This window comes from Anolis sagrei, chromosome 4 (assembly GCF_037176765.1).
Source record: "Anolis sagrei isolate rAnoSag1 chromosome 4, rAnoSag1.mat, whole genome shotgun sequence".
In the NCBI taxonomy this organism is placed as follows: domain Eukaryota; kingdom Metazoa; phylum Chordata; class Lepidosauria; order Squamata; family Dactyloidae; genus Anolis; species Anolis sagrei.
Genome location: NC_090024.1, coordinates 183,799,425 through 183,824,151, shown reverse-complemented (window position 1 = coordinate 183,824,151; position 24,727 = coordinate 183,799,425). Strand labels below are relative to the sequence as shown.

At 39.8% G+C, this 24,727-nt stretch overlaps 1 protein-coding gene across 1 annotated transcript in view; it reads left to right on the top strand.

The window, feature by feature from the left end:
• SLC6A17 (solute carrier family 6 member 17) overlaps nucleotides 1–24,508 on the top strand; it is a 50,982-nt gene extending 26,474 nt beyond the window's left edge. The window contains exons 3-12 of the mRNA XM_060773265.2: nucleotides 380–537; nucleotides 2,736–2,862; nucleotides 3,545–3,726; nucleotides 4,678–4,788; nucleotides 8,834–9,075; nucleotides 9,481–9,673; nucleotides 11,052–11,244; nucleotides 12,815–12,974; nucleotides 13,750–13,912; nucleotides 16,239–24,508. Coding sequence (XP_060629248.1) covers nucleotides 380–537; nucleotides 2,736–2,862; nucleotides 3,545–3,726; nucleotides 4,678–4,788; nucleotides 8,834–9,075; nucleotides 9,481–9,673; nucleotides 11,052–11,244; nucleotides 12,815–12,974; nucleotides 13,750–13,912; nucleotides 16,239–16,607 — 1,898 coding nt within the window. The 3' untranslated portion in view covers nucleotides 16,608–24,508. The remainder of the gene's footprint in view (nucleotides 1–379; nucleotides 538–2,735; nucleotides 2,863–3,544; nucleotides 3,727–4,677; nucleotides 4,789–8,833; nucleotides 9,076–9,480; nucleotides 9,674–11,051; nucleotides 11,245–12,814; nucleotides 12,975–13,749; nucleotides 13,913–16,238) is intronic.
• The last annotated feature ends 219 nt before the right edge of the window (nucleotides 24,509–24,727 follow it).

Here is a 24,727-nt window from a genome sequence, read left to right as displayed (position 1 = left end):
GTGAATGAAAATACATCCTGCATATCAGGTATTTACATTACTATTCATAACAGTAGCAAAATGACAGTTATGAAGTAACAACCAAAATAAATGTATGGTTCGGGGTCACCACAACATGAGGAAGTGTATTAAGGGGTCATTGCATTAGGAAGGTTGAGAACCACTGCCTTAAGTGGTTCTCAACCTTAAGGAATGATTCTCAGTTATTATGGTTTTCTGCATCATTTATCACCAATAAAGCTTATTTTATAGCAGGGTTGCTTGGGATTGGGAAGAGTGAAACTACAGACAGTTCTGGAATAGAAGAATACCAAATTGTCACTCTAAAAAAGTGTAATTCCAGGCAGACTGCTCTAACAACCTTTCTCTTCCTTTCCAGGTGCCTACCTTGTTCCATACCTGATACTGCTCATCCTCATTGGAATCCCTCTGTTCTTTCTGGAGTTAGCTGTGGGCCAGAGAATCCGCCGTGGCAGCATAGGAGTGTGGAATTATGTCTGTCCCCGGTTAGGGGGCATTGGATTTGCCAGCTGCCTAGTGGGTGCTTCATAACTGGTTGTATGAAATGTGTCTGAATGGATTGTAGATATTTGGATCCCATTGTCTAGCACAGGCCTTCACAACCTGAGGGCCTCCAACTCTCAGAAGTTCTAACCAGCTGTTCCAATGTTCCAGATAAATCCAAAATATCTGGAAGGCCACGGATTGTGTAGGCCCGGTCTGGCAGATCTACTTCCTGTTGTTAAGAATAACTAGTTGTTACAGAAGAGAATTAGAATATGGCTGGGAGATTTGTTTTCCCAGGACTGAATACCAAAATCAAGTGAATGCTATTAATGCCTAACATATTTTGATTTAACCTAAAACAATATAGACACTTGAGCAGACCAGATATACCCTTCAAGAAGATGTAATGTGCCCTAATCTGATTCTCTGCTTCCATCTCCCAAAAGTAAATGTGGCTGTAGTTCATTGATCCATCTGCCAGATATAGTGGCTCAGGAGACCAGCAGTGATAGCACAGGCACCAGATACTAGAACAGAAGGTCAGCATTCCTACACCTCCTCAAACCCCTACTGAGCATAGTTTTCTCACTTGGCATTTTATGTGAATCATAGGAATGTAGGGACAGCTTTACCAGTAGACAGTGAGCTAACCACTCCAGGAGGCAGATGGTGTAGGATGGCACTTCTCCAAGCATTTCCCCCTTTTTAGAGGTCAGTCTGCTTTGCATTTCCTAAAGAAACCAGCTTCCTTCTGGTGTTATGAAAAATGCTTTCCTGTTGCTATTGTTGAAATCAAAAGTATTTCTCAGTCCAGCTGCTTTTATAGGTAGAATGGATGCAATTGAGATAATTTGTGGCTGGTTTTGCAAGGATCACTCTAGGTCCCAAGAGCCATCAGGGTAACTCCAAATCTCCTGTGCAACACTTCAGTCTTTATTTTTGACAGTTGTTTCAACTCTGAGAGACAGATTCCCTTCTGAAACATATGACCATAGGCATGTACATACACACACCTCCAAAAACTTTATGACCTCAAAAATGTGCATTTCCATTTTCTGAAGCCCTTCCTCAAAGTCTCACCGCTATGTCTTAATTACCAGTTCATTTGTGTGTGTGTGTGTCAGAAGTGTCTTGAGAAACTACAAGTCGCTTCTGGTGTAAGAGAATTGGCCATCTGCAGGGACATTGCCCAGGGGATGCCCAGATGTTTTACCATCCTGTGAGAGCCTTCTCTCATGTCCCCACATGGGAAGTTGGAGCTGACAGATGGGAGCTCACCCCATCTCACCACATCAAACAGCTGATCTTCAGGTCAGCAGTTCAGCCAGAACAAGGGTTTAACCCATTGTGCCACTGCGGCTCCAGTTCAGTGCTGCCAAAGCAATTGCTCTTCTGCAGAACTGAACTCAAAGCCAACAATAATTGTTAGAGGGCTTGTAATCCCACAAAGTTCTCACAGCACTAGTTATTGATACACTAGAGAATGTGATTCATCAGATACCATTTGTTTTTCCAAAGGCTTAGGCTGTCATAGAGATCTTTCTGTTTGATCAATGAAGACTTTATGTTAGGTTATAGGTCGTACAAGTGTGGGCAAAAAGGTAAGAAATGTAATAATATGAAGGTTGTGGGAGAATAATCTCTCCACTTCCAGCTAAAACTGTTGGAGTTTATTTTAATTTTGTTTGTTTCTTTATCATGGTGCTTCTCTTATTTTGAATACTTTGAAATGTAATTGTTTCTTTATTGTGCTTTAATTCTGGTATATTTATCTAAAAACAATAACCTCAAAGAATAATCAGAGTTGTTCATGTTTTAAAACACTTGAATTAAAAATAAATAAAACACTTTTAAAAACAGCTTACATTTCAAAATATTGAATAAACAGATAATATTTTTGCATAGACTATCTGAGAAATTGCCACTTAGAATTTCTATATTAATGTTATTATACTGAAATAAATTAGTCCATTCTTGACTTACCAAGTCTTGTAAATGTGAATAACCAGATATTTTGCTAAGGATTGAATTTGACTACAGTTTAACAACTATATTTATGCATTCTAGTAGTCGTTTGTTATTTCAGTGTACTCCTATGGGCATTCAGATGGATGTTATGTATTTCCATGGTCAATATTTGTCATTCTTTTCTGTATATCCCCTGAGCTTCTTTGAAGGACATTATTGACGTACAGGATCCAAACACTATTTTGTTTTCCTTTTGCCAGGTCTGCTTGTTTGTTGGGCTCTATTACAATGTGATCATAGGGTGGAGCATCTTTTACTTCTTCAAATCTTTCCAGTATCCTTTGCCTTGGAGCGAGTGCCCTCTCTTAAAAAACGGCTCAGTAGCAAGTGAGTAACTTGCCTTCAGAACTTGATATGAGAGGGTGGAGAGATATGTCAAACCTTTGAGTTTCACTTTGGGGCTGTTCATTTCAGTACTCAAATATGGATAATTGTCATCCACTCCCCTCTTCCATCATTATGACGCGCAAGGAAAAAGAAGCATTTTCTTAACATCTGCTTTCTCCATGGGGATACCAGAAGCGTTATGCCAAACAAGTAACTTTTTCAGGCTCTGCTCATACTCTGCCATTAGACAACTATGTTGTCTCTGAGAATGTCAAAAATACTTAAGAGAGCCCTCCCAGTCTAAGTGGTGCCTTGTTTCCAGCTGGTAGGATATGGAATTGTATTTGACCATTGGTTGGCAGCAAATGAATAATTTCCATTGAGTAAAACAGAAATGCTTTGGAGGGTAATGGAGCGTGTAATAGAATTTGAACATCACCCAACAGATAGTTGAATGTTTTATAGTGTGTGTAAATTACCCAATTTATTTAACCTCTTTTAGTTGGAACATCTGCTTGCTCCCTTTCTCCTTCTATGAACCATAGCCATCTTTTATAAAGTGCCTTGTGATGCTTATACATCCTTCTTTGGCTCTAAATATTGACTTGCTTTGCTGTGTTTATGAGATGCCAAAAGAAAGGGCTGTGCATTGTGTAACAACCAAAACACATCTCATTTTCAGCTGTGGAACCAGAATGTGACAAAAGCTCTGCTACAACCTATTTCTGGTACCGTGATGCCCTGGAAATTTCAAATTCCATCTCAGAGAGTGGTGGACTTAATTGGAGAATGACCTTATGTCTACTATTGGCTTGGAGTTTGGTGTGTTTGGCTATGATCAAAGGAATCCAGTCTTCAGGAAAGGTAAGGGCTGATTGTGGCAACCAGAAGCATAACAGAACTTGTCATACCCTGACACAAGAAAACAGACTTATAAAGTGATGTGTGTCTATGTATCTAAACCCTGGGAGGAGGTAGATTAATCTGGATCCTTCATCAGGCACTCCACAACTCAATTGTCTTAAGATTTGTTCCAGAATAGTAACCAATATCAGTTCAGAGTCTGCAATTCTGCTCCCGTAACCATGAATTCAAACATCTGTAGACATCATGAACAGTTCTTATTCGGCAGGTAACTGCAGACAGATAAGAAGGAAAAGAAGATGGCACACTTTGATTTGCCGCCAAAATCATTTTGCCTGTCCCTGTGCCTTAGGCAGCTATATGATACAGAAAGGAACACTTGTAAAAGTCTGTAGGGAATGAGTTGTCGTTGTGGGCCTTCAAGTCATTTTTGATGTATGGTAGTCCTAAGGAGAACTCATCATATGGTTTTCTTGACAAGATTTGTTCAACGGGAGGTTTAACTTCTGCCTTCTGCTTAGGTTGAAAGTGTTTGACTTGCCCAAGGCCACCCAATGGCTTTCCATAGCTCTTTGGGGATTCAAAGTCATATTCCAGTTATGATGCAGCATTCATCAATGTGACAACCACAAAACATGGTCCAATTTTTAGGATGATGCTGCTCAATTAACCGCATTACAGAACATTTACATTACATATGAACTACTTAATATTTAATGGAAATTTGGAACTCTAATATTGTTGGAGGAAGAGAGCTTACAGTTTTCTGAACAAGTTCCTCTTCTCAATACCTTACCAAAAATCATTCCTGAAATGCTTTTCAGAAAAGTATGTCACTACAAGTAGGCATATGTTTTCCATGGTGTTATCACAGCTTTAGTATTCTTCCTTGAATATATCATATATGAAGCCTCCTCCCACTTTATGTCATAGCATCTCCTTTTCTCTTAGGTGATGTATTTCAGCTCCCTCTTTCCTTATGTGGTGTTGATCTGCTTCCTGGTCCGAGGGTTGCTCTTGAGGGGAGCAGTAGATGGGATTGTGCATATGTTCACTCCCAAGGTAAGCCCACAATACTTATAATGGTGCTGCTTGTAATCTACTTCATGTTATTTATGCCCTACGCCTTTCTCAAGATAGGATTCAAGGTAGTTTACAAAATCAAAAGGTTTGCAATATAGTAAAACTGTACAAAATTAGACATTAAAATGCCATTAAATTATTAGTAGTATCAAAACTATTTAAAACGCACACTTTAAAAGGATGAAAAGGAGTTAAATAGTAGAATTTAAAACAATACAACACTCTCTTAAAGGCCTTTAAAAGTTCCCAGAGCTTTTTAGAGCAACCAGAAAGCTTCTTGCACCATTTTTAAATATTCTGATCACATTCTGATGTTGCTCTTCTAGTATCCTAGTTTTCATCTCTAAATGTGGTGGAGGCTCCTTCTTTGGAAGCTTTTAAACAGAGGTTGGATGGCCATCTGTCAGGGGTGATTTGAATGCAACATTCCTGCTTCTTGGCAGGGGGTTGGACTGGATGGCCCATGAGGTCTCTTCCAACTCTTTGATTCTATGATTCTATGAAATGCTGGAAGGTATTTAGTCCTTTGGCAATTGAGATATATCCTGTTACAATTGGGTGATATGGTTACTTCAGTCCCTTGATTGGAGACTGAACCCTGACCACCTGAACCCCTATATTTTATTGGGATCCTCTAACTAGGAATGAAGGGCTTAAAGTGCCCCCCCTCCAAAAAGACCCCCTGAATCCTGTCCCATGCTGCAGAGCTAAAGGTGTGATATATAGCACCAGCATAAATAAAACCCTAGCACACACAGAGTGGGTGGAAAGGCAGCAAAAGCCCAAATTGAAGCAGACTGACTGGGGGAGCAAAACATGTATTCCCCAGGCACCCCAAAGTGGAGCCTGTTGCTTTCTGCTGCCCTGGAGACTAGGATGCGGAACAATGGCTTCAAACTACAAGAAAGGAGATTCCATCTGAATATTAGGAAGAACTTTCTGACTGAGAGAGCTGTTTAGCAGTGGAACTCTTTGCCCCGGCGTATGGTAGAGGCTCCTCCTTTGGAGGCTTTTAAACAGAGGCTGGATGGCCATCTGTCGTGGGTGCTTTGAATGCAATTTTCCTGCTTCTTGGCAGGGGGTTGGACTGGATGGCCCATGAGGTCTCTTCCAGCCTGCCCTCGTACCTTTGCTGACTGGCCACCCAGATCAGAGTCTGCAGAAATGATGCAGATTCCTGGGAAGGAGACAGTCTGGCTCAGGGAGGAAATCTTGCATTTCTGTAAAGCATGCTGGTAGGCTTTTGGAGAGAATCAGTCTGGGCTTTTCATTTTGATGTATATACTATAGCTATAATCTCCGTGGTAGCTAAAGTAGTATTAGATTGCTATAATTTTGTGGTGTGAAAGAGGCCTATGCAAACAACTTAATTGGGTTTTTCTTTGCAATGCATTTTTAGACTGCAGACATTATTTTCTTATGTAGAAAGCAATGTAACACTAACTCTAATTATTAGAATTAAAATTTAAACCATGATCATTTCTCCCTTTGAATACCACATCTATTTTTAAAGCATTTCTCGCAGTAATCATGAGTTATTAACATTCACGGATCAGCTGGGACAACTACAGCAATTCATACACAGTTTAGGATATCCATCTTATAGACTGCGTATTACTCTAGGAATGTTAACAAAGCGAAGGTGGGGATAGTGTTCCCTGTGCCTTCCTTCAGGGGTAAAGGAGAAAAAAAAACACCAAATGTCCTCTAGGCTGCATTTAACCAACTATTACTTTTTGCTTGTTTTTTGGTGGAGGGCTATAGTGGCAGGTTGCAGCCCTGTAGGGTCTCCTCAACCTCCCATAGTTGCTCAAGCCATCTTAGAGGCTCAAGTAGCCTCTTTAGCTCTAAATGTCTCTGGTACATTTCAGCTGATGCATAAATTCTTACCCTGCCTCAATGGGGATAGCTTGATACTATTACTGTAGTCAATGGGAATAACATGCTACAATTACCATGACTGTGATAACTTTCCATTTGGATTAATACAATCTGTTGAGTGGACTGCCTTTGAAAATGATCTGGGAAACTGCAACTGGATGAAAAGGGCTGCAGAAATGCTAAGTGGCATTGGAAAATTCAATAAAATTATGTCAATGATTTATACACTAATTCCTTGGTTTGAAAGCAAACCAATTCCAGAAATGTTATGTGAGACCTAAAGATGATGGGAAGAAGGGGGGAGGAGCATTTAATAGAGAATTGCACCATCTGGAGGTCATTGTAGGCATGACTCTCAGTATTTCCTCAAGATATTGTCGAAGACTTTCATGGCCAGAATCACTAGGTTGCTGTGAGTTTTCCAGGCTATATGCTTCTGGAACATGGCTATACAGCCCAGAAAGCTTGACAGCAACCCATTTCCTCAAGATTTTTCAATAGAGAAGAAAGCATCTTAACGTTTGAGAGTTGGTTGGGCATCTGATGTGGGGATTTTTTGACACCTTATGATGCACACAGTTCCAGTCCCAAGTCAACTGTTTGGGGGCAAGCTATCCAAAGAATTGGGTTTCTTCATATAACACTATGTAATAAAATGTGAATATTTTTCTGTTCCTGTTTGAAAGTGTTATTTCCTGTTTAGTTTTTAAGTGTTTACTTGGAAAGTAGTTGTTATACCCCAGAAACTTCATTTTTGTGACTGCCACAAACTATGATGAGATCCGGTATTCATTTAAAAACTCCAGCAAAATGTGCTGCAGGATGACCTCTAAAAACAAAGTTTTTGCAGTCTGTGGTACCTTCCACGCGGCCATATAAGGCAGAAAATCCCACAATATCTGCTTTGAACTGGGTTATCTGAGTCCACACTGCCATATATTCCAGTTCAAAGCAGATAATGTGGGATTTTATTCAGTTGTGTGGAAAGGGGCCTCACACACTTTTCAAGGTTTTTATGATAGAACAAATTAAGAAAGGACATGCATAGCCCAGGAACAAAAAATGTGTTACATAGTGCAATCACAAAAACAATGTTTGTCTTGAGAGTTCCTCTTCTATGTGTTGGAACCAAATTAAGTTAAGGACCTTTTTAGTAGTGACCCACTCGGTCATTATATATTCTCTTCAAAGTGGTTTTGCCTGCATTTCTTCTATAGCCATTTTAGTGCCAGGCTTTTTTTGTAGTTTGTGATATTTAACTTGATCCACTGCTTATTTGTTCAATATTGTTATTATGACACACTCTCGTATTATTAATTTTTGGCAGTTCATCACCTACTGCTCAACGCTCTGGTGAAGGAACTTGCAGTAACTTCTTGGAGTTGTCTTCAGATGGCACAGAAGTAGACCTCCACTGGGTCTATCTTTACCAGTTTGGTTGGACGTGCTAGAGCTTGTGCTCCATGCAATGATAAGGCAGTACAGTACAATTTTGTACTCTTCTGCCAAATCAAATACAATAGTTTAGAAAGAGATATTGTAATGAAATACTGGACTCCCCACAAGCTTACCATAAGAACCATGTGTCTCAAAGTGATACATTTCTGGTAACATGAGAATGTAGATATGATAAAATGTCTTGGAATTACCTCACTTTCAGTTTCAGCATACCATAGAATTGCTTTGGAGGACCTAGGGATTTCTAGGGAGGCATCCTTCCTAGGAATTTACTATGTCCTTCAAGGCAACTCTTTATTAATTTTTTGGGGAAGCATACCATATAATCTCTTGGAGGATCTTGCAAATTTCAAGATTATTTTTCCTTAAGCAAAGCTGTGAATAAGGGTTCCATGGTTACTGGAAAATTACTGGATTTGAAAATGTCCTAGTCATTGAGATGCTGCAAGACTCTGTTTTAAACAAATGGCAATTTGATTTTACTGAATCTGAGCTATGCCCAGTGTTTTTTTTTTTTATTTTCCCTTAATCATAAATGCAGAAGAATGAAATCAAATTTCTTCTAACTCATGCAAAAAGGTACCTATCATAGTATTTGCACATACAAGCAGTGACATACTGCTTCCTGCTGTGACATCTGTCTAGCAGATGACTAAATTAACTTTCCTCTTTTCTCTTCTCACAGCTTGATAAAATGTTGGATCTCCAAGTCTGGCGAGAAGCTGCCACTCAGGTCTTCTTTGCTCTAGGTCTGGGTTTTGGTGGAGTTATTGCTTTCTCCAGTTACAACAAACAGGACAACAACTGCCACTTTGATGCAGCTCTTGTCTCCTTCATAAACTTCTTCACCTCTGTCTTGGCCACACTGGTAGTCTTTGCTGTGCTGGGCTTCAAAGCTAATGTCATGAATGAGAAGTGTGTGGTTGAGTAAGTGCCACTTTTAGTCTCTTTCTAAGATATTTCTCTGGAGGGTGGGTGTGGGTTTGTATCTATATCCGTCTGCACATATTTCAGAATATATTTTAAAAAGCCAATGATGTGGTTGTTTCTGTTTTATTCTAGAGCTCTGACAGATTATATCTGCAATTTAATTACTGCAATATGAGAAATCTAGAGTGTTTTAGAGGACAAGGAAATATGCTTTAACCTATTGTTCTTGCAGAAAGTTTTGTGGAACATTATGACTAATGTCACCTACACCAGCTATAAAGGGTTTACCTTGCAGGTTTTGCAGGCAAAGATGCTCCTCACCCTATGCCCAGGACAAGGGGAATATCATTGTCCAAGAGCCAGGAAATGGCTATGCATTGACTTGTAGCCTCTCCATTGTAGGAATGCTGAGAAGATCCTGGGTTATCTGAACTCCAATGTTCTGAGCCATGCACTCATTCCACCCCAAGTGAACTTCTCCCATCTCACATCCAAGGACTACACTGAGATGTATGGTGTGATAAAGACGGTAAAAAAGGATCATTTCCAGAAGCTGGGGCTGGATCCCTGTCTACTGGAAGATGAGCTTGACAAGGTATGTTTATAGCTGAAATTGCTTTTCATAATGATTTGAGACTCAAAGGCTGGATCCACTGCCATATAACACAGTTTGAATCTGCATTATATGGCTGATATAGACCCATGTAATTCAGTGCAGTTTAACTGCATGATATGGGTCCACCAGTGGTTCCCAATCTGTGGCCCGTGGACTATCAGTGGTCCATAAGAACTAAAATATGGTCCATGGCCTCACCATTACTACACCATTGCAATGAGAGCAAGTGGTCTCATGAAACCCTCTTATATACTGCTGAGGCTTATTAAATATGGTTTTCTGTGGGCGAGCAGATGGTGACTACTGGATAGCATATGTTCTTTATCAGAAACTAGAGCTGATGTGGTTTATCAAATGCAATTTTCTGAATCAGCACCCCAAATAACTAAACCAAATCTAAAGTTGACCAAAAACTTATTCATAATCCTTTTGGTCCTAATGTTGGAGACTGGTTCTTGGTCAAAGTGGTCCCTGGTCAAAAAAAGTTTGGGAACCACTGGTCTATACAAAACATATAATGCAGATTCAAAATGCATTATATGGCAATGTAGATCCAGCCAAAGTTTTATATCCAGGTATCTTATTCAGCTTGCACAAGGCCCAGTATACTTGTGGCTGTGTGTTTTTGGAATTAGTGTAAGTATGATATCCAATATGTTTGTTATACAATGGGTTAAAACAAAACAATTGCACAAAGTACTACTCTGTTAAATGCACAACTGCTTGTGCAAAGGGGGAATCCTTCACACCAGTGCTAGAATGGCACTTCAGTATAGTAGCATTAAGTTGAATTTCAACCAAAATATTTTACCCACTGTAAAACATCTCTGAATAATGGGAGCCAACTTACAGCTTTAGCATGATGCACATTATAAGAGTTCTCTAGATATTGCATTAGCTTGCAAGGGGGAGTAATGATGAGATACTCCCAAAAATTCAACCAAAGGTATGTAGAAAATTTGCACTCAGAATGATGGCTTGTGGAAAGCCCTTTTAGATCCCATTTAAATGTGTTCTGAGTGGTGTGAATACTTTGCACAATAAGTTGGTGTACCATTTGAGAAACATGTCACATCATAGCACATGGCATTTTGAGGTCGCAGTTAACCATGACTATTTAGAACATGCATGTGCGGTAAAACAGATGTTTCTGCAATCATCAGTATGCACATTGCATACTTATTCCTGCTCTTATCCATGTTTATATTTTGAGAAGTCCAATCATGGCTTAGTTCTTGGGCTTGAAGAGGCTGATTACATTGATAGAGATCTGTTTGCATGAATACATGTACATTTTCTCTTAAAATATTATTTTCTGCCAAGCATAACATGAACATCTTTTTTTGGCCATGTACAGTCTGTGCAGGGGACTGGGCTCGCATTCATAGCTTTCACAGAAGCAATGACCCACTTCCCAGCTTCTCCTTTCTGGTCAGTGATGTTCTTCCTGATGCTGATAAATCTGGGTTTGGGGAGCATGATTGGGACCATGGCTGGCATCACCACACCCATCATTGATATGTTCAAAGTGCGTAAAGAAGCATTAACAGGTAAGGTCACTCCGGGGGAAACTCATAAATGCTAGAAAAATGGATTTTTAGACTACAAGTCCCAGAATTCCTCACCTACCATGGCTACTGTTTGAGGAGATGAAATGATGAAACGGCCCAATATGTAAAGCACTGTTGCCTTCTTTGCAAGCTAGCATCTGGTAAAACCTTGAACAAAAGTTAAGGTTAAACACCAAGGCATTCATACAAAGAAGCATTCAGACATCACAAGATTTGTGAACTCTTGTATGTGACATATTCTTTCTTATGTGAAAAGTCACATATTTTTCCTTATGTAGAGCATAAAATTTTCCTTTTCAAGGAAGTCTTCAGAGGAAAATAGTGATATCCGAAGGTTAGGAAGACCTTTTGACTTCGTTACGTATTATCAGGGTGGTTTAAATGTATTTTATTGCGGTTTTAATTAGTGTTTCACACCATTTTCTAATATTTATGATTGTTACTTGGTTTTAATTTTTATATTGTATGTTTTTACTAGCTGTAAGCTGTCTTGGACCCTTGACTGGGGAAAGGTGGGGTATAAATTTCATAAATAAATTTCATTTAAAAAATGTGAAAAGGCCTTGATATAGATTTGTTTTCTGCAGGACTGGTGATGCGACCATAGAACAAAGCATAGTGGTATTCATTGAACTAGCATAATGCAGCAGTTTTGTAATCTGGACTTTGATATATGACAAAAAGAGAGTATTTGGCTTAGATTGAAAATTCAGGCATGCTATTATTGCATAATCCCCATATCTATATAATAGAGCAATTATCTACGTATCTTTACAATTTGTATTCATGCTTCAATAGGGAACTGGTTAGTATAATGAGGGAAGTGGCTTCTTGACTGTTTTTCTGATAGGACAGTGCTTCTCAAACTATCTAATTTGGTAGACTGGTGGGTTCTGCCTTGCCCAATTTTCTTGGAACCAATACCATATTTATGCCACATTATTCACATAGTTGTGTAGTTTTGAGGAAGGTTGCTGTGGGGCCAACAGCTGATGGTTCATAGTTCAAATGACCTCATCACAAAGGTCAGGTGAAGCATCCCTCTTTGCCTGGCTTCACTACCGGACTGAGGGGGCAGCAAGACAAATCTGTCTTCCAACGTGCTGCTCCCTCACTGTAATGCTTTCCCCATCACACTTGGGTAGTGTTGCTCTTCCGGTGAGGACCCAGGATGACTCCATTGGAGCCAGCATAACATGGTCAAGCTCCCATACTGGGGGAGAAGTGTCCAAGGACACTTCCACCCTGTTTGGGGGTGGAGTTCCGCTGGAAGTCACACAACATGTGTGATGGCCAGCATGGGGGTCCATCTCCAAAATTACCTCATCTGATGAATCCTAGAGTATCTTTCTCCAGTGTAAAATAAAGGCTAATTCCTGTTCTTGAAGTCTGTAAGGAGATTCTGTTGTGTTGTGCAATATATCCCATTAATAAATTGCTTCCTTTCTGTAACAACAATGCTATCACTCTGCCTTCTGCCATCAGAAGATTGTTATACTCTTGTGTACCTGTGTTCTTACTGACAGTTCTTATCCTCTACTCTTTACAGTTGGCTGTTGCATTTTTGCTTTCTTTGTGGGGTTGTTATTTGTGCAACGGTCAGGCAACTACTTTGTCAACATGTTTGATGATTACTCTGCAACACTGCCCCTCACTCTTGTTGTCATCTTGGAGAACATTGCAGTGGCGTGGATTTATGGTACCAAGAAGTAAGTTTTTTAAAAAAAGTTTGCTAAGTGAGAAAAATTATTATACTTCTCTGAATTTTCTGGTTTCCCAAACTCCTGTGCTTTAATATTTAAGAAGCAATTTGAAGGAGAAGTGGGAAAATGAAGCACTCCTCTATTTATGCTTGACCTTTCAAAGCTATGCTTAACCTGCCAAAGTATCACGGGAACCAATTGTCAGTTGTTTTCCAGAATGAAAGAGAGAGAAAAGGGGTTTTCTCTAAACAGAGAGACAAAGTAATAAGTTAAACATGCTTCAAACTATTTGTGTGTTTTGTGAGGGCATTTGGAAGCTTTTGACGCCAGTAGATGCAGGTCCTCTCACTTTCTGTTCTTAAGCACATCTTCCACATACTCATTTCTGCTCTGATAGCATAAAGAAACTGTGGTCCTGACAAGCTTAGGGACCCTGGAAATCTTCACACTATTTGGGAAAGGCTGAGACAGGGATCCAACATCAGTTCTTCCATTCCAGATCTGGGGCATTGGCAAAGCCCTTGAGCTGGAAATCCACTCTTTATTATGTCTTAGATGTGTTCTGAGGACCATATGGTTACATGCTTATCTACTATAACCACTAAATATGTAATAGATTTAATTGCTCTTGAAGCACATGACTTTCATATTTGGTTGGACATTTATTTTACTCCAACAGTGTTCCTTGACAAAGTTTCCCCATTCAATTCAAGAGACATAGGGACTATAAAACCAATTTAATATGTTTTATCACTTTGCTTTCTTCCTTTTCTCTTCCTAGATTCATGCAAGAATTAACTGAAATGCTAGGTTTCCGTCCTTATCGTTTCTACTTCTACACATGGAAGTACATCTCTCCCATCTGCATGGCAGGCCTAATGACAGCCAGTATAATTCAGCTAGTCGTCTCTCCACCAGGTTATAATGCCTGGATCAGAGAAGAGGTGAGTCAGTGACGCATAATATACTACCACTGACATTTTATTTATTTATCCATCTGTTTGCTTGTTTATAGGATTAATAGTCCAACTTCTCTTGAGTTAGGATATCTCATGTGAGGATCAGCAATCCTTTTAAAAATAATGTGCCAGAGACTGGCTACAACTATTTCTATCCTGGAAACTCTCTGCAGACCAACAATTGCTGACTCATAAACCAACAACAATGTAGGGACCACCACTTTGAGGAGTGTTGATATATACCATGTGGTATCATTAGCTGAATACGAACTCCATGCCAGTGTACACAACAGATCTTCATTGCCAATCAGTGTGATCATTTGTGCAGTTGCTAGTCCTGCATCCATATGGAAGCCAAAGAGTCGTAATCATTGTGACTTCCACTGTCACATTTTTGTTGATCTACAGCAGTGGTTCTCAACCCATGGGTCACCAGATGTTTTGGCTTTCAACTCCCAGAAATCCTAACAGCTGGTAAACTGGTTGAGAACCACTGATCTAGAGGGTCTCAGGTACTTTGTAACTTCTCCTACTGGTTCTGCTAATTATCCAAGATAGTACCAATCATCTCAGTTTTAATACTTGTATTGTGGATTCTTCCAGAGCTATGCAAGTGGAGGTTATAGAAAAAACAACTAGTCATTTTCCTATTCTCCCTACTGAAGATAAGACCAACAATGTGCAGCTAAAAACAGCATTTAAAAACAGAGTTATAAAATACATACATTAAATCATTTTAATAAAAACATATAAGCAATACCTTCATTGTTAACCTCGTTATTTATTTATGCGCTTGTATACCGCTAATATCTCAGCCTAAGTCAGCGACTCATTGCGGTTTACAACACTTAAAAAACAGTATTCAGTTTAAAAGTATAAAACACATATACAATACAAATTATTGGGCCACCAATAATAATCCCATGCATCTCGTAACTGGAATCGCAATCCAAAAGTCGTCGTCCATGATTACCAATCCTTTAGTCATCAAAATTTGTTGCAACGGATAACCGAATGCTTGTTTAAACATCCATGTTTTCAATCTCTTCTGAAACACCATCAGCGAGGAGGCTGATCGTACCTCTATGGGGAGGGCGTTCCAAAGCCGAGGGGCCACCACAGAAAAGGCCCTGTCTCTCGTTCCCGCCAGCCGTGCTTGTGAAGCCGGTGGGATAGAGAGCAGGGTCTCCCCAGAAGATCTTAGGGTCCTGGTGGGCTGATAGGCTGAGATACGTTCGGATAGATAAGTTGGGCCAGAACCGTTATTCAAAGTCATAGTCTGAGCTATTCCAATATTCAAATCTATATAAATAAAAATGTAATGTTCGTTTGTGGGATTAACAGAACTAAAAACCACTGAATGAATTGACACCAAATTTGGACACAAGACACCTAACAATCCAATGTATGTCCTTCACTAAAAAAAATTGATTTTGTCATTTGGGAGTTGTAGTTTCTGGGATTTATAGTTCACATACAATCAACATTCTGAACCCCACCAACGATGGAATTGAACAAAATTTGGTACACAGTTCTCCCATGACCAACAGAAAATACTGGAAGGGTTTGGTAAGCAGTGTCCTTTGGTTTTGGGGTTGTAGTTCACCTACATCCAAAGAAGACTGTGGACTCAAACAATGGTGGATCTGGACCAAACTCGACAAGAATACTCAATATGCCCAAATGTGAACACTGGTGGAGTTTGGGGAAAATAGAATCTTGACATTTGGGTGTTGTAGTTGCTGGGATTTATAGTTCACCTATAGTCAAAGAGCATTCTGAACCCCACCAACGATAGAATTGGGCCAAACCTCCCACACAGAACCCCCATGTGGGCCACAGCAATGTGTGGCAGGGGACGGCTAGTTGCACATAATTCTATATTTATCTATTGCACTAGATTTCCAAAGGCTTGATCAAAAAGCCATGTTTTCACTTCCTTTTCCACATAGTATAATGTAGAGTAAACCAGAATTTATATGTGATTGTTCGGGACATAGATGTTGATCATCAAAGTCCATTTTATTCCTTTAGCAGCATTTTTTAATAACTTTATGAATTGCTGCTATTTTTTTAAAAGAAGGGACTATCTCATAATATATCAAATTGTCTTAAGCAAAACTGAGATGCAGATACTACAATTATCCCTTACAGCACACACTGCTTCTTTTCTTGGAGTTGAAGGACAGGTAACAGTGAAATGCTTGCTACTGTACCAAAGAAAGCACTGGAAATACCAATCAAATTATCTCTAAAATTGTATTGGTGGTGAAGTAGACAAATGGAAATGACATTTCTCTTTCTCTTCCAGGCTGCAGAGAAATTTCTCTATTATCCAAAATGGGCCATGGGCGTCCTTGTCTCCCTGATCATACTGGCTATCATTCCTCTTCCCGTAGTCTTCATTCTCCGTCAGTTCCATCTAATATCAGATGGTTCCAATGCACTGTCTGTCACGTACAAGAAGGGGCGTATGATGAAGGACATCTCCAACTTAGAAGATAATGATGAGACCCGTTTTATCTTGAGTAAAGTACCGAGTGAAGCCCCATCCCCAATGCCTACCCATCGTTCTTATCTGGGCCCAGGGACGACATCTCCAATGGAGATGAGCAATGTAGCCAATGGACGCTACAGTGGTGGGTATCTTACGGCTACCACCCCTGAATCTGAACTGTGACCATCAACAAGCTACCCACCCCTACTTACTGAGTGAAGGAGAGGGGGCCCTAGAGAAAGAAACTGAACTTTAGGAATCCCTTCCCAGAATTTACAGCAGTCAGGGACCACTTGGTGTTGAGAGGGTATAAAAGCTGGGAAGGGTGAAAGCCTTTCTTCTGGCCATCTCTAGCCAAAATGTCAGAGCCCTCCTCAGTGAATAATAATAATAAGACAATGCAATAAATTTTATGGGCATAAGGACAATTTTAGCTAATTGGTACTGAAAACATTTTTAAAAATCACTCATATTCAAGCAATCAGAGAATGGAAAGAGGAAGCAAAACAAGGCAACAGCCAAAGAAAAGATGTCTTGCTTCCCAGAAGCTCTGTCTGTGTCCATGCCTTTCCTCTAGTTAAAAGAAGCATTCCCATCTCATTCAGCTGAGTACGTCTAAGCACTTCTATTCATAGCACAAGGAAGGCTTTATCAGACAACCTATGGTTTTAAGCTTTGATGATATCCAGTTTGCACACTAGCTTTGGTGAATGCTTCTTACAAGTCTGGGCCTGATATATAGTCTATTGACAGCACATTACAATGCCCAGTGGTGGGGAAACCAAAGCTGATGGGGGACCAAAAACTGTAAGAGAACTGAAGGGATGTTGTTTCAGTGAAGTTTGCATTGATATGCTTGCTAATATTACATGCAGTTTCCTTTACCAAAAGATGGCTCAAGCAATAGTATAAAGTATAAGTTCGGTTGTGTGCCATGTGTGTAGGGGAGAATCAAGGAATCTTGCATGTAGGGCAGAATATTTGCCATCAGTGTCATCACTCCTAGTCTCATTTCTCTAGTTCAGACATATAATGACAACTCTTCAGGAGCAGCTACTCTCTGCTGCAGCCTTCCTTCAACCTGGGGCCCTCCAGGTGTGTTCGGTTTACTGGGGACAGTGGAAATTGCAATCTAACATACTGAAAGTATCTGTTTGTGGAATGTGGCTCTAGAGCCACACTGAATGTATGCAAGGGGCTTTTTGCATTATTAGTTTGAGGGATAGTAAAAGCACATTTGAAAAATAACTACATCTTCCTTCAAGATAGCACTCACCCATATGTTGGGTCTGTCACATTTTCTGAGTAACATGTTACATTTTGTGGCTCAGAAAATGTCATGCCTCCTTCAGATGCTGCATTCTTTGCTTTTGTAATAGAAGGGTGGAATGTAGATGCAGATGTGTAAGAGTCACCCATAAGATATAGCAATTACATTATTAATAACTAATGACACAGGTTCGGTCTCTTGCTTAGTCATATTCAGTTAATGACTCAAGACCTGCAGTGCCACTCTTTAAAAAACCTCTTCTTAAAAGTTTTATATTGTTATTCTTTTAGCTAGTTGGTTGTTGTACAATTTAATAATGTGGGAGTGCACGCATAGAGAGATCCTTTTTTCAAAACGTTCAATATTGCCACATGATTTTATAACCGTTTAAAGGTGTATTTTTCCCTTTCTTAATTTGGTGTTTCAACATTCCTCTGTTGCACTGTTTGTGTGTGTGCACCTAGTCTGATTTTTTAAAGTGGAAAACAGTGAAAAGGCTACTCTTTTACCACCACCATAATAAGGAGCCCCCAGTGGCGCAATGGGTTAAACCCTTGTGCCGGCAGGACTGAAGACCGACAGATCGGAGGTTCGAATCCGGATAGAGTGTGGATGAGCTCCCTCTGTCAGCTCCAGCTCTCCATGTGGGGACATGAGAGAAGCATGCCACAAGGATGGTAAAACATCAACATCCTTACAGATGGCCAATTCTCTCACACCAGAAGCAACTTGCAGTTTCTCAAGTCGCTCCTGACATGAAAACAAACAAAAAAACTACCATAATGAAACAGTGTACTTTACAAAGAGATCCCATGCTGTTATGGCATCATTGTGTAGTTGCTAATATCCAAAAAAGTGTAACTTGTATTTTAAAAAATAGTTTTTAAAAAGTCTCCAACCCTTCCTATTTGGTCAGGAAGCTCTTTTTAATGTTTAGTCTCAATTCGTTTTCTTGAATTTTGAACCTATATTTGGCAGCAGCAGAAAACACATTTGCTCCCATTTTCCTCTATGATAACCTTTCAAATATTTGAAGATGGCAATCATATCTCCTCTTCAGCTATGAGTCACTTGCCTTGATAAGAATGTTTTGCCAAACCAAACTAAAGACTGCAGATTCAAGCCTTCTTACCTGCTTTCCCCTTGCAGTTGTGCTTAGAAGAGCAACATAATGAGACCATGTGAAGCAAGCATTAAACATAAGCCCATGCACTTATTCCCAATGTGATCTTGGGAGCTGTTGGTTTTTTCACATGTATTTCTGGATGGTGCTAACATTTCTCCATATAGATGGTTGTGGCAATATGCAGACAGCCAGGTTGCCCTTGGAGTATGACCAATTCTGATTATATTATGGTAGTGAAAACTCAGAAGGAATAAGGAAATGGCTAGAGGAAAGCAGAGGATATCTTTGTTCCTAATAATCAAGAAGTATTGGTGCTTCAGCTTTAGGAACCCTTTAAAACTGGTCCGTAACCCCTTCCTTATAATTCAAGAACTGATTGGAAGTGTATTGAGATTTTGCTTTCCAAAATCTAATGGGTTACCTGTGTAGAGCTGGTTCCTCTCCTTCTTGACATACTTATTTTTTGATTTGGATTGGGAAATTCAAGTAAAGATTCAAAATTTGGACTCAGAGCATCTGAATGGAACTATTACCAATACACAGGCATTTTCTTGTAAAATGGCTGAGAGGATAACAGAAGAGGGTTCATTGACCCTTCCCAACTGTTTTATCATGGTAACCTGTGAGTTTTGAAAGAAAGGAGCCATTCATCTGAAAGAACTGCTGTCTTAAAGGTTTTTGTGTTGTCAAAGGCTTGCATGGCCAGAATCACTGGGTTGCTGTGAGTTTTTTGGGCTGTCTGGACAGGTTCCAGTAGCATTTTTTCCTGGTGTTTCACCTGCATCTATGGTTGGCATCTTCAGAACCTCTACTAGAACATGGTCGGTCATACAGACTGAAAAACTCACAACAACCCAATGAAAGATTTTTTATTTTTACATTTAATCCCTCTCCTCCCATCTGAATGCATGAATGAGTACACAGACATGTACACAAAGCAAATACACTCATCCTCCCTCCCATCTCAGTGTTTTCAGTGCTAATCAGCTGGAGAGAGTAAAGGATGGGAGAGGCATGAAACAGACTATGAATTCCTTATACATGGGATAATCACTTACACTTACTTATTTCTCACACTACTATCCCGCTTTTCTGCCAGTGAGTTCTTGGCAGAGTTATTGAGTAACCTTGGTTTAGTTATTTTCTCTCAAACTGACCTAGAATCATAGAGTTTGAAGACACCACAAGGACCATCCAGTCTTATCCCATTGGACTATTGTGTGGATCAAATTGATAGGAGAGGAACCATGTGGGTTAAGTCAGACCAGGAGAGAAGGACTAATCCAAGGATACTCTGGAGAGTTTCACAGCAGAGTGGGGAATCCGAATCTCCCACATTCCAGTACAGCACTTTAATGACTAAAGCACATCCATTAACTCCTAGAAAAAGCTCAGGACTTATGTTATTGTTCTTTTCCCCGGCCCATATTTTTCTTCCCCCTCTTCTGAGGTCAAGTCATCTTCTTAAGCAAGGAAACTTTTAGGGACTTGACCGCCAGAGATATATGTATTTCTGCTGGTCCAGATTCTTTGCTTATGCACATTGGCATATTACTTGAGAAATTCCATAAGATGACCAGAGCCAAATCAAAAATCAATGCACCTCCACTGGAGTGGGTAAAAGAGACCTGCGAGGGAAGCAGGTCTGTGTTGCATTTCTATGGTATCTTGGTCACAGTCTCATGGGCCATACCTGCCATTTTGCAAGGGCCCACTGCACTTCATGCTCTTATCTAATAGAGCAATGGCAATGGGAAGACAAAGAGACATGATTTATGTGTGTGTATATGTAAATATATATAGAATAACCCATAGATTCTATTTCTATTGTATATTTATTCTGTAAATGGTGTTGTAAATTCTGTTAAATGACATATTCCAAGAGTGATAATGTGAACTATTTTCATTCTCAGTGCTGTACAGATATATTTTATTGTATATTTGATATATTTATAATTTTTTAGTGTATGATTGGTGACCACACCCTGCTGAGCTGCCCACTTGGGGGGTGGGTGGGGGAGCACTAAGGGGCACTGCCTTCATTATTTCTGTGGAAATGTTAACAGTATTATATTGTGGCATTTTGCTAGGCTTTAGAATTGGAAAGTGGTGGGACTCAATGTTAGATGCCTTGAGCAATCGCTCCATGGACTCTCTTTGTGTTAGAGCTTGTAGCTGCTGTTGCATTTATGTTTGTTATACTAGGATGAGCATATCCTATAATGCTGTCACTTACAAGGCCATTCTGTAGCTTTTCGTATTGTGAATATTATCTGTCAGTGAGTGTGGCTTAAGAACATCCCCAAATCGACAGCTTATTCTGAAAGGTTGTGCAGTCATGTTCAGGATATATAGCAGGGATGGGGAAAACGGTCCTCCAGATGTTTTTGACTACACCCCCCATCTTCCATTACTTTTAGCCATTGTGGGTGAGACTGATGGGACATGGAGTCCAATAATAACTGGAGGGCTATGTATTTTTCACTCCTGCTATGTAGCTACAAGAATGAATAAAAAATCATGGTTATGTCTATTGTGGATCCGAAATACATAAATGATAATAGATGGGGAGCTTCAGAAGTCAATATTTCTTTTAAAAACACCTTGCTCTTTCATATAGAGGGGTCATAAGATCTCTATTTAGATGCAGGTAGCTGTTGCTTAACAGATATATGATAAGAAGTGTCCAAACTTTGCAAAATAAGTAGCTATAATCATATAATGAGTAGTCTATGATATTCTCAGTTGACCTGGAGTATTCTCAGTAATTACTCCCATCTGTCATTTAGCTGAATCTGTAGCTGTTACCTGCCCAAAATGGACACTCTAATGTCTTATAGCACAGGCGACAACTTTGTGAAGCACAAAAGACCAGAAAGAAAAACTAGTACATTAGCAGCCACTTCCACCAATGCAATATATTCAGAATGTATCCCATAGTTCCTGTTTTGCTTACTAGATGAATCCACATGACAGGGATATTAAATATACCATTATCTTGGCCATTTGGGCACAATCAGTTCACATTGGGTTTTTACATTTTAGCACAGCCACATAAATATTTACAGCTGCAATCTTTTGCTCACTTACATGAGGTTGTTCCATTAAACTCAGTGGGACTTACTTCCAAGTAGAATGTATTGGGTTCTGTTGTATGTTGTTGAATTGTTTGCCATAGAAAGGAATTTCAGCCACAGCTAAGCACACTTAATTGAAATGGGCCTTTAATCTTTCCAATAATGCAGCTCCTGATAATAGCACAAGCAGCAGATACAATCTACATGCCAATCCAGAAAATGGATTCTCTATGTAGTAGCACACTTCCCCACATGAATCTTTTTTTTCCAGTTCAGAACACACAAGCACAAAGTACATCCTGGGATGCTCATCCAAATATTGGTGGCATCTGTTCGCATTATGTTGCTTTCACACTGGTGTGCATCTTTCAGCCCCAATGGGTTGCAAATAATCAAATGATCAAGTGGTCAGGACTGGATGGATAGATATAGACCAGGCATCCTCAAACTGTAGCCCTCCAGCTGTTTGAGTCTCCAACTCCCATAAACTCTAACAAGCTTGTTCAATTGTCAGGAATTCTGGGAGTAGAAGGACCAAACAGCTGGAGGGCCACAGTTTGAGGATGCCTGGCATAGACTCTAGATGCACCATCACTTCATATCATAAGCCCTTATATCTTGCCTTGAAAGAGGATTGAAGCCAAAGCTTTTAAAGGTTAAAGCAACTCAGTTTTGTTTGAGGATGAGCTTTTCAGATTGCTGCTTAAAAAAAACCTATTATCTATCCCTGCTATGCTTCTTGATTTGAATTTCCTCTCGGTTATGAAAACTCACTGAGTGACCTTAGGCAAGATATATTCAGCCTCAGAAGATGGCAAAGGCAACCCCCTCTCCAAATAAACAAATCTTGCAAAAAAAAAAAGCCCACCACTCCCATGACAGGATTAACTTAGGTCACTGTAAGTTGGAAGCAACTTGAAAGCATACAACTGCGACATGATCCGTCTTGATGACCACTTTTTGACTTATTTGTACCATCATAAATCAAGCTCAAACTTATCACCCCATACAGAGATCTTGTTCCTTGTTTCAGTGTGTCTGTACATCAGAAGTCACCCTGATTCCTAAAAAGGTCCTCTGAAACTGAATGTTGAATGGGGTTGTAGCAAGTAATAGTGACATGTAAAATCGTCAATATGTCTTGGATCGTTGAATAGGAGCACTCAAAATGGATCAACTCCAAGGAACAAGTCGTGATATACTTTATGAGTTCATCTTGTAGTATTGAGGTTAGAATGGGTAGAATTTTTCCTAAATGGCCATCTTTTGAGTTTCGTTCAAAGGACGTAGAATAAATCAACCTGACCAACATTCCTAAACTCAATACAAAGTTATAAAGCAGGGATTTTCACAGTTAATAAAAACTCAAGTATTTCACCAACCATGAATATTCCTTACTTTTAGCAGTTGACAATCTGCATTTTGCCTCTGTGCTATTTGAAATACTGCAAACTCCTTCCTCCAGCACCTGCAGGTGAACCAACACTTTCAGGTTAGTCTAAGAGATGGTTTCACATAGTTCTCACAAAACCTCTAGTGGGAGAGATGGTGGATGACATAGCAGAGAGCTTGCCATCTCGGAGCTTGGGGAAATGATTTTTAGACCATAACACTGGTTGTTCTGGCTCAGGGATTCTGGGTGTTGTAGTCCAAAAAGTAACTTTCCCAAGTTCTGTTCTGAGCAAGTTATTCTCACTACCACTGCCATTGGTTCAATTTTAAGGAGACAACTTTTTTATCTGATCAAATTTTACTATATATTCTTTCTACAGCCTTGTATTTTAGGTTAATGTGTCACAGGGTCCAACCAGCAGCCACAAAAAGTGGCTAGCATCAAACTGGACCTTTCCCCCTCCTAGGTACTTCCCACAGTCTTCAATCCGTTTGGGATGGTTTGTTAACTTCAGCTGCGAAGTTTCTTTTCCACCTCAGTTTTGGACCAAGCATAGCAGGTCTATGCAGAATACTCAAAGAGGCATATTTCCCTGGAAACAGCAAGCATAATATTTCACCTGTACTTATTTTAATGTTTTGAAATTTAGTCCCAGACCTCAGAGAAAAGGAGGCTAGAAAAGAAATAAATAACTTGCCACAGAGATCCTTTAAAACCCAGGGTGTTACTCATCAGAGATACAGAAATGCCCACTGACCTCACAGCAAGCTGGGAATAGGTAGGGGAAAAAACCATCTAATTTGACTGAAAAACTGGTGTGTCATAAGGCAAAGAGAAAGAAAATAGGATACAGCTTAATTGAGCCAGTCCTGCAGCACTTGATCAGATACCCTTAGTAGCTGAACCCCAAATCGCTCTCTCTACAAGGATGTCTGTAGCTGTAGGGAAAGAAGCAGAACTTGGACCTGCTGGGTTTTCTGAACTGTTCTAACATCATGTAATTAAAAACATTGAAAGCACTTGTCTCTGTTGAAACTTTACTGTACCGGGGGCAGGGGGGAGCACAGATTCGTGAGTGTAACTTGTCTCATATACAGTGTAACCAGTGTATCTACCGTATGCTCCCTGTGTCAGCAGGAGAAATCTGTTGTATGGGAGAAAAACTGTAACAACTCTTAGCAGCCTGCAATTAAAAAGAGTTTCTTCTTTACCATGCAATGTCTCTAGAGTCTCCTTTGTTTCTTGCACTTGGACAGTTGTGATCTGGGATATAAACATATAATGTATTTAGGCAGAGACTGGCGCCACTGCAGAAGTATCTTTGGGCAAGGCTACTGCTTAGAAATAATAGCATTTTCTCTCATTTCAAATATCTTCTGTATTTTGTGGTACTAAGCAGATATGGAACATATTTGATTAAGGTTGGAATCCCAACCA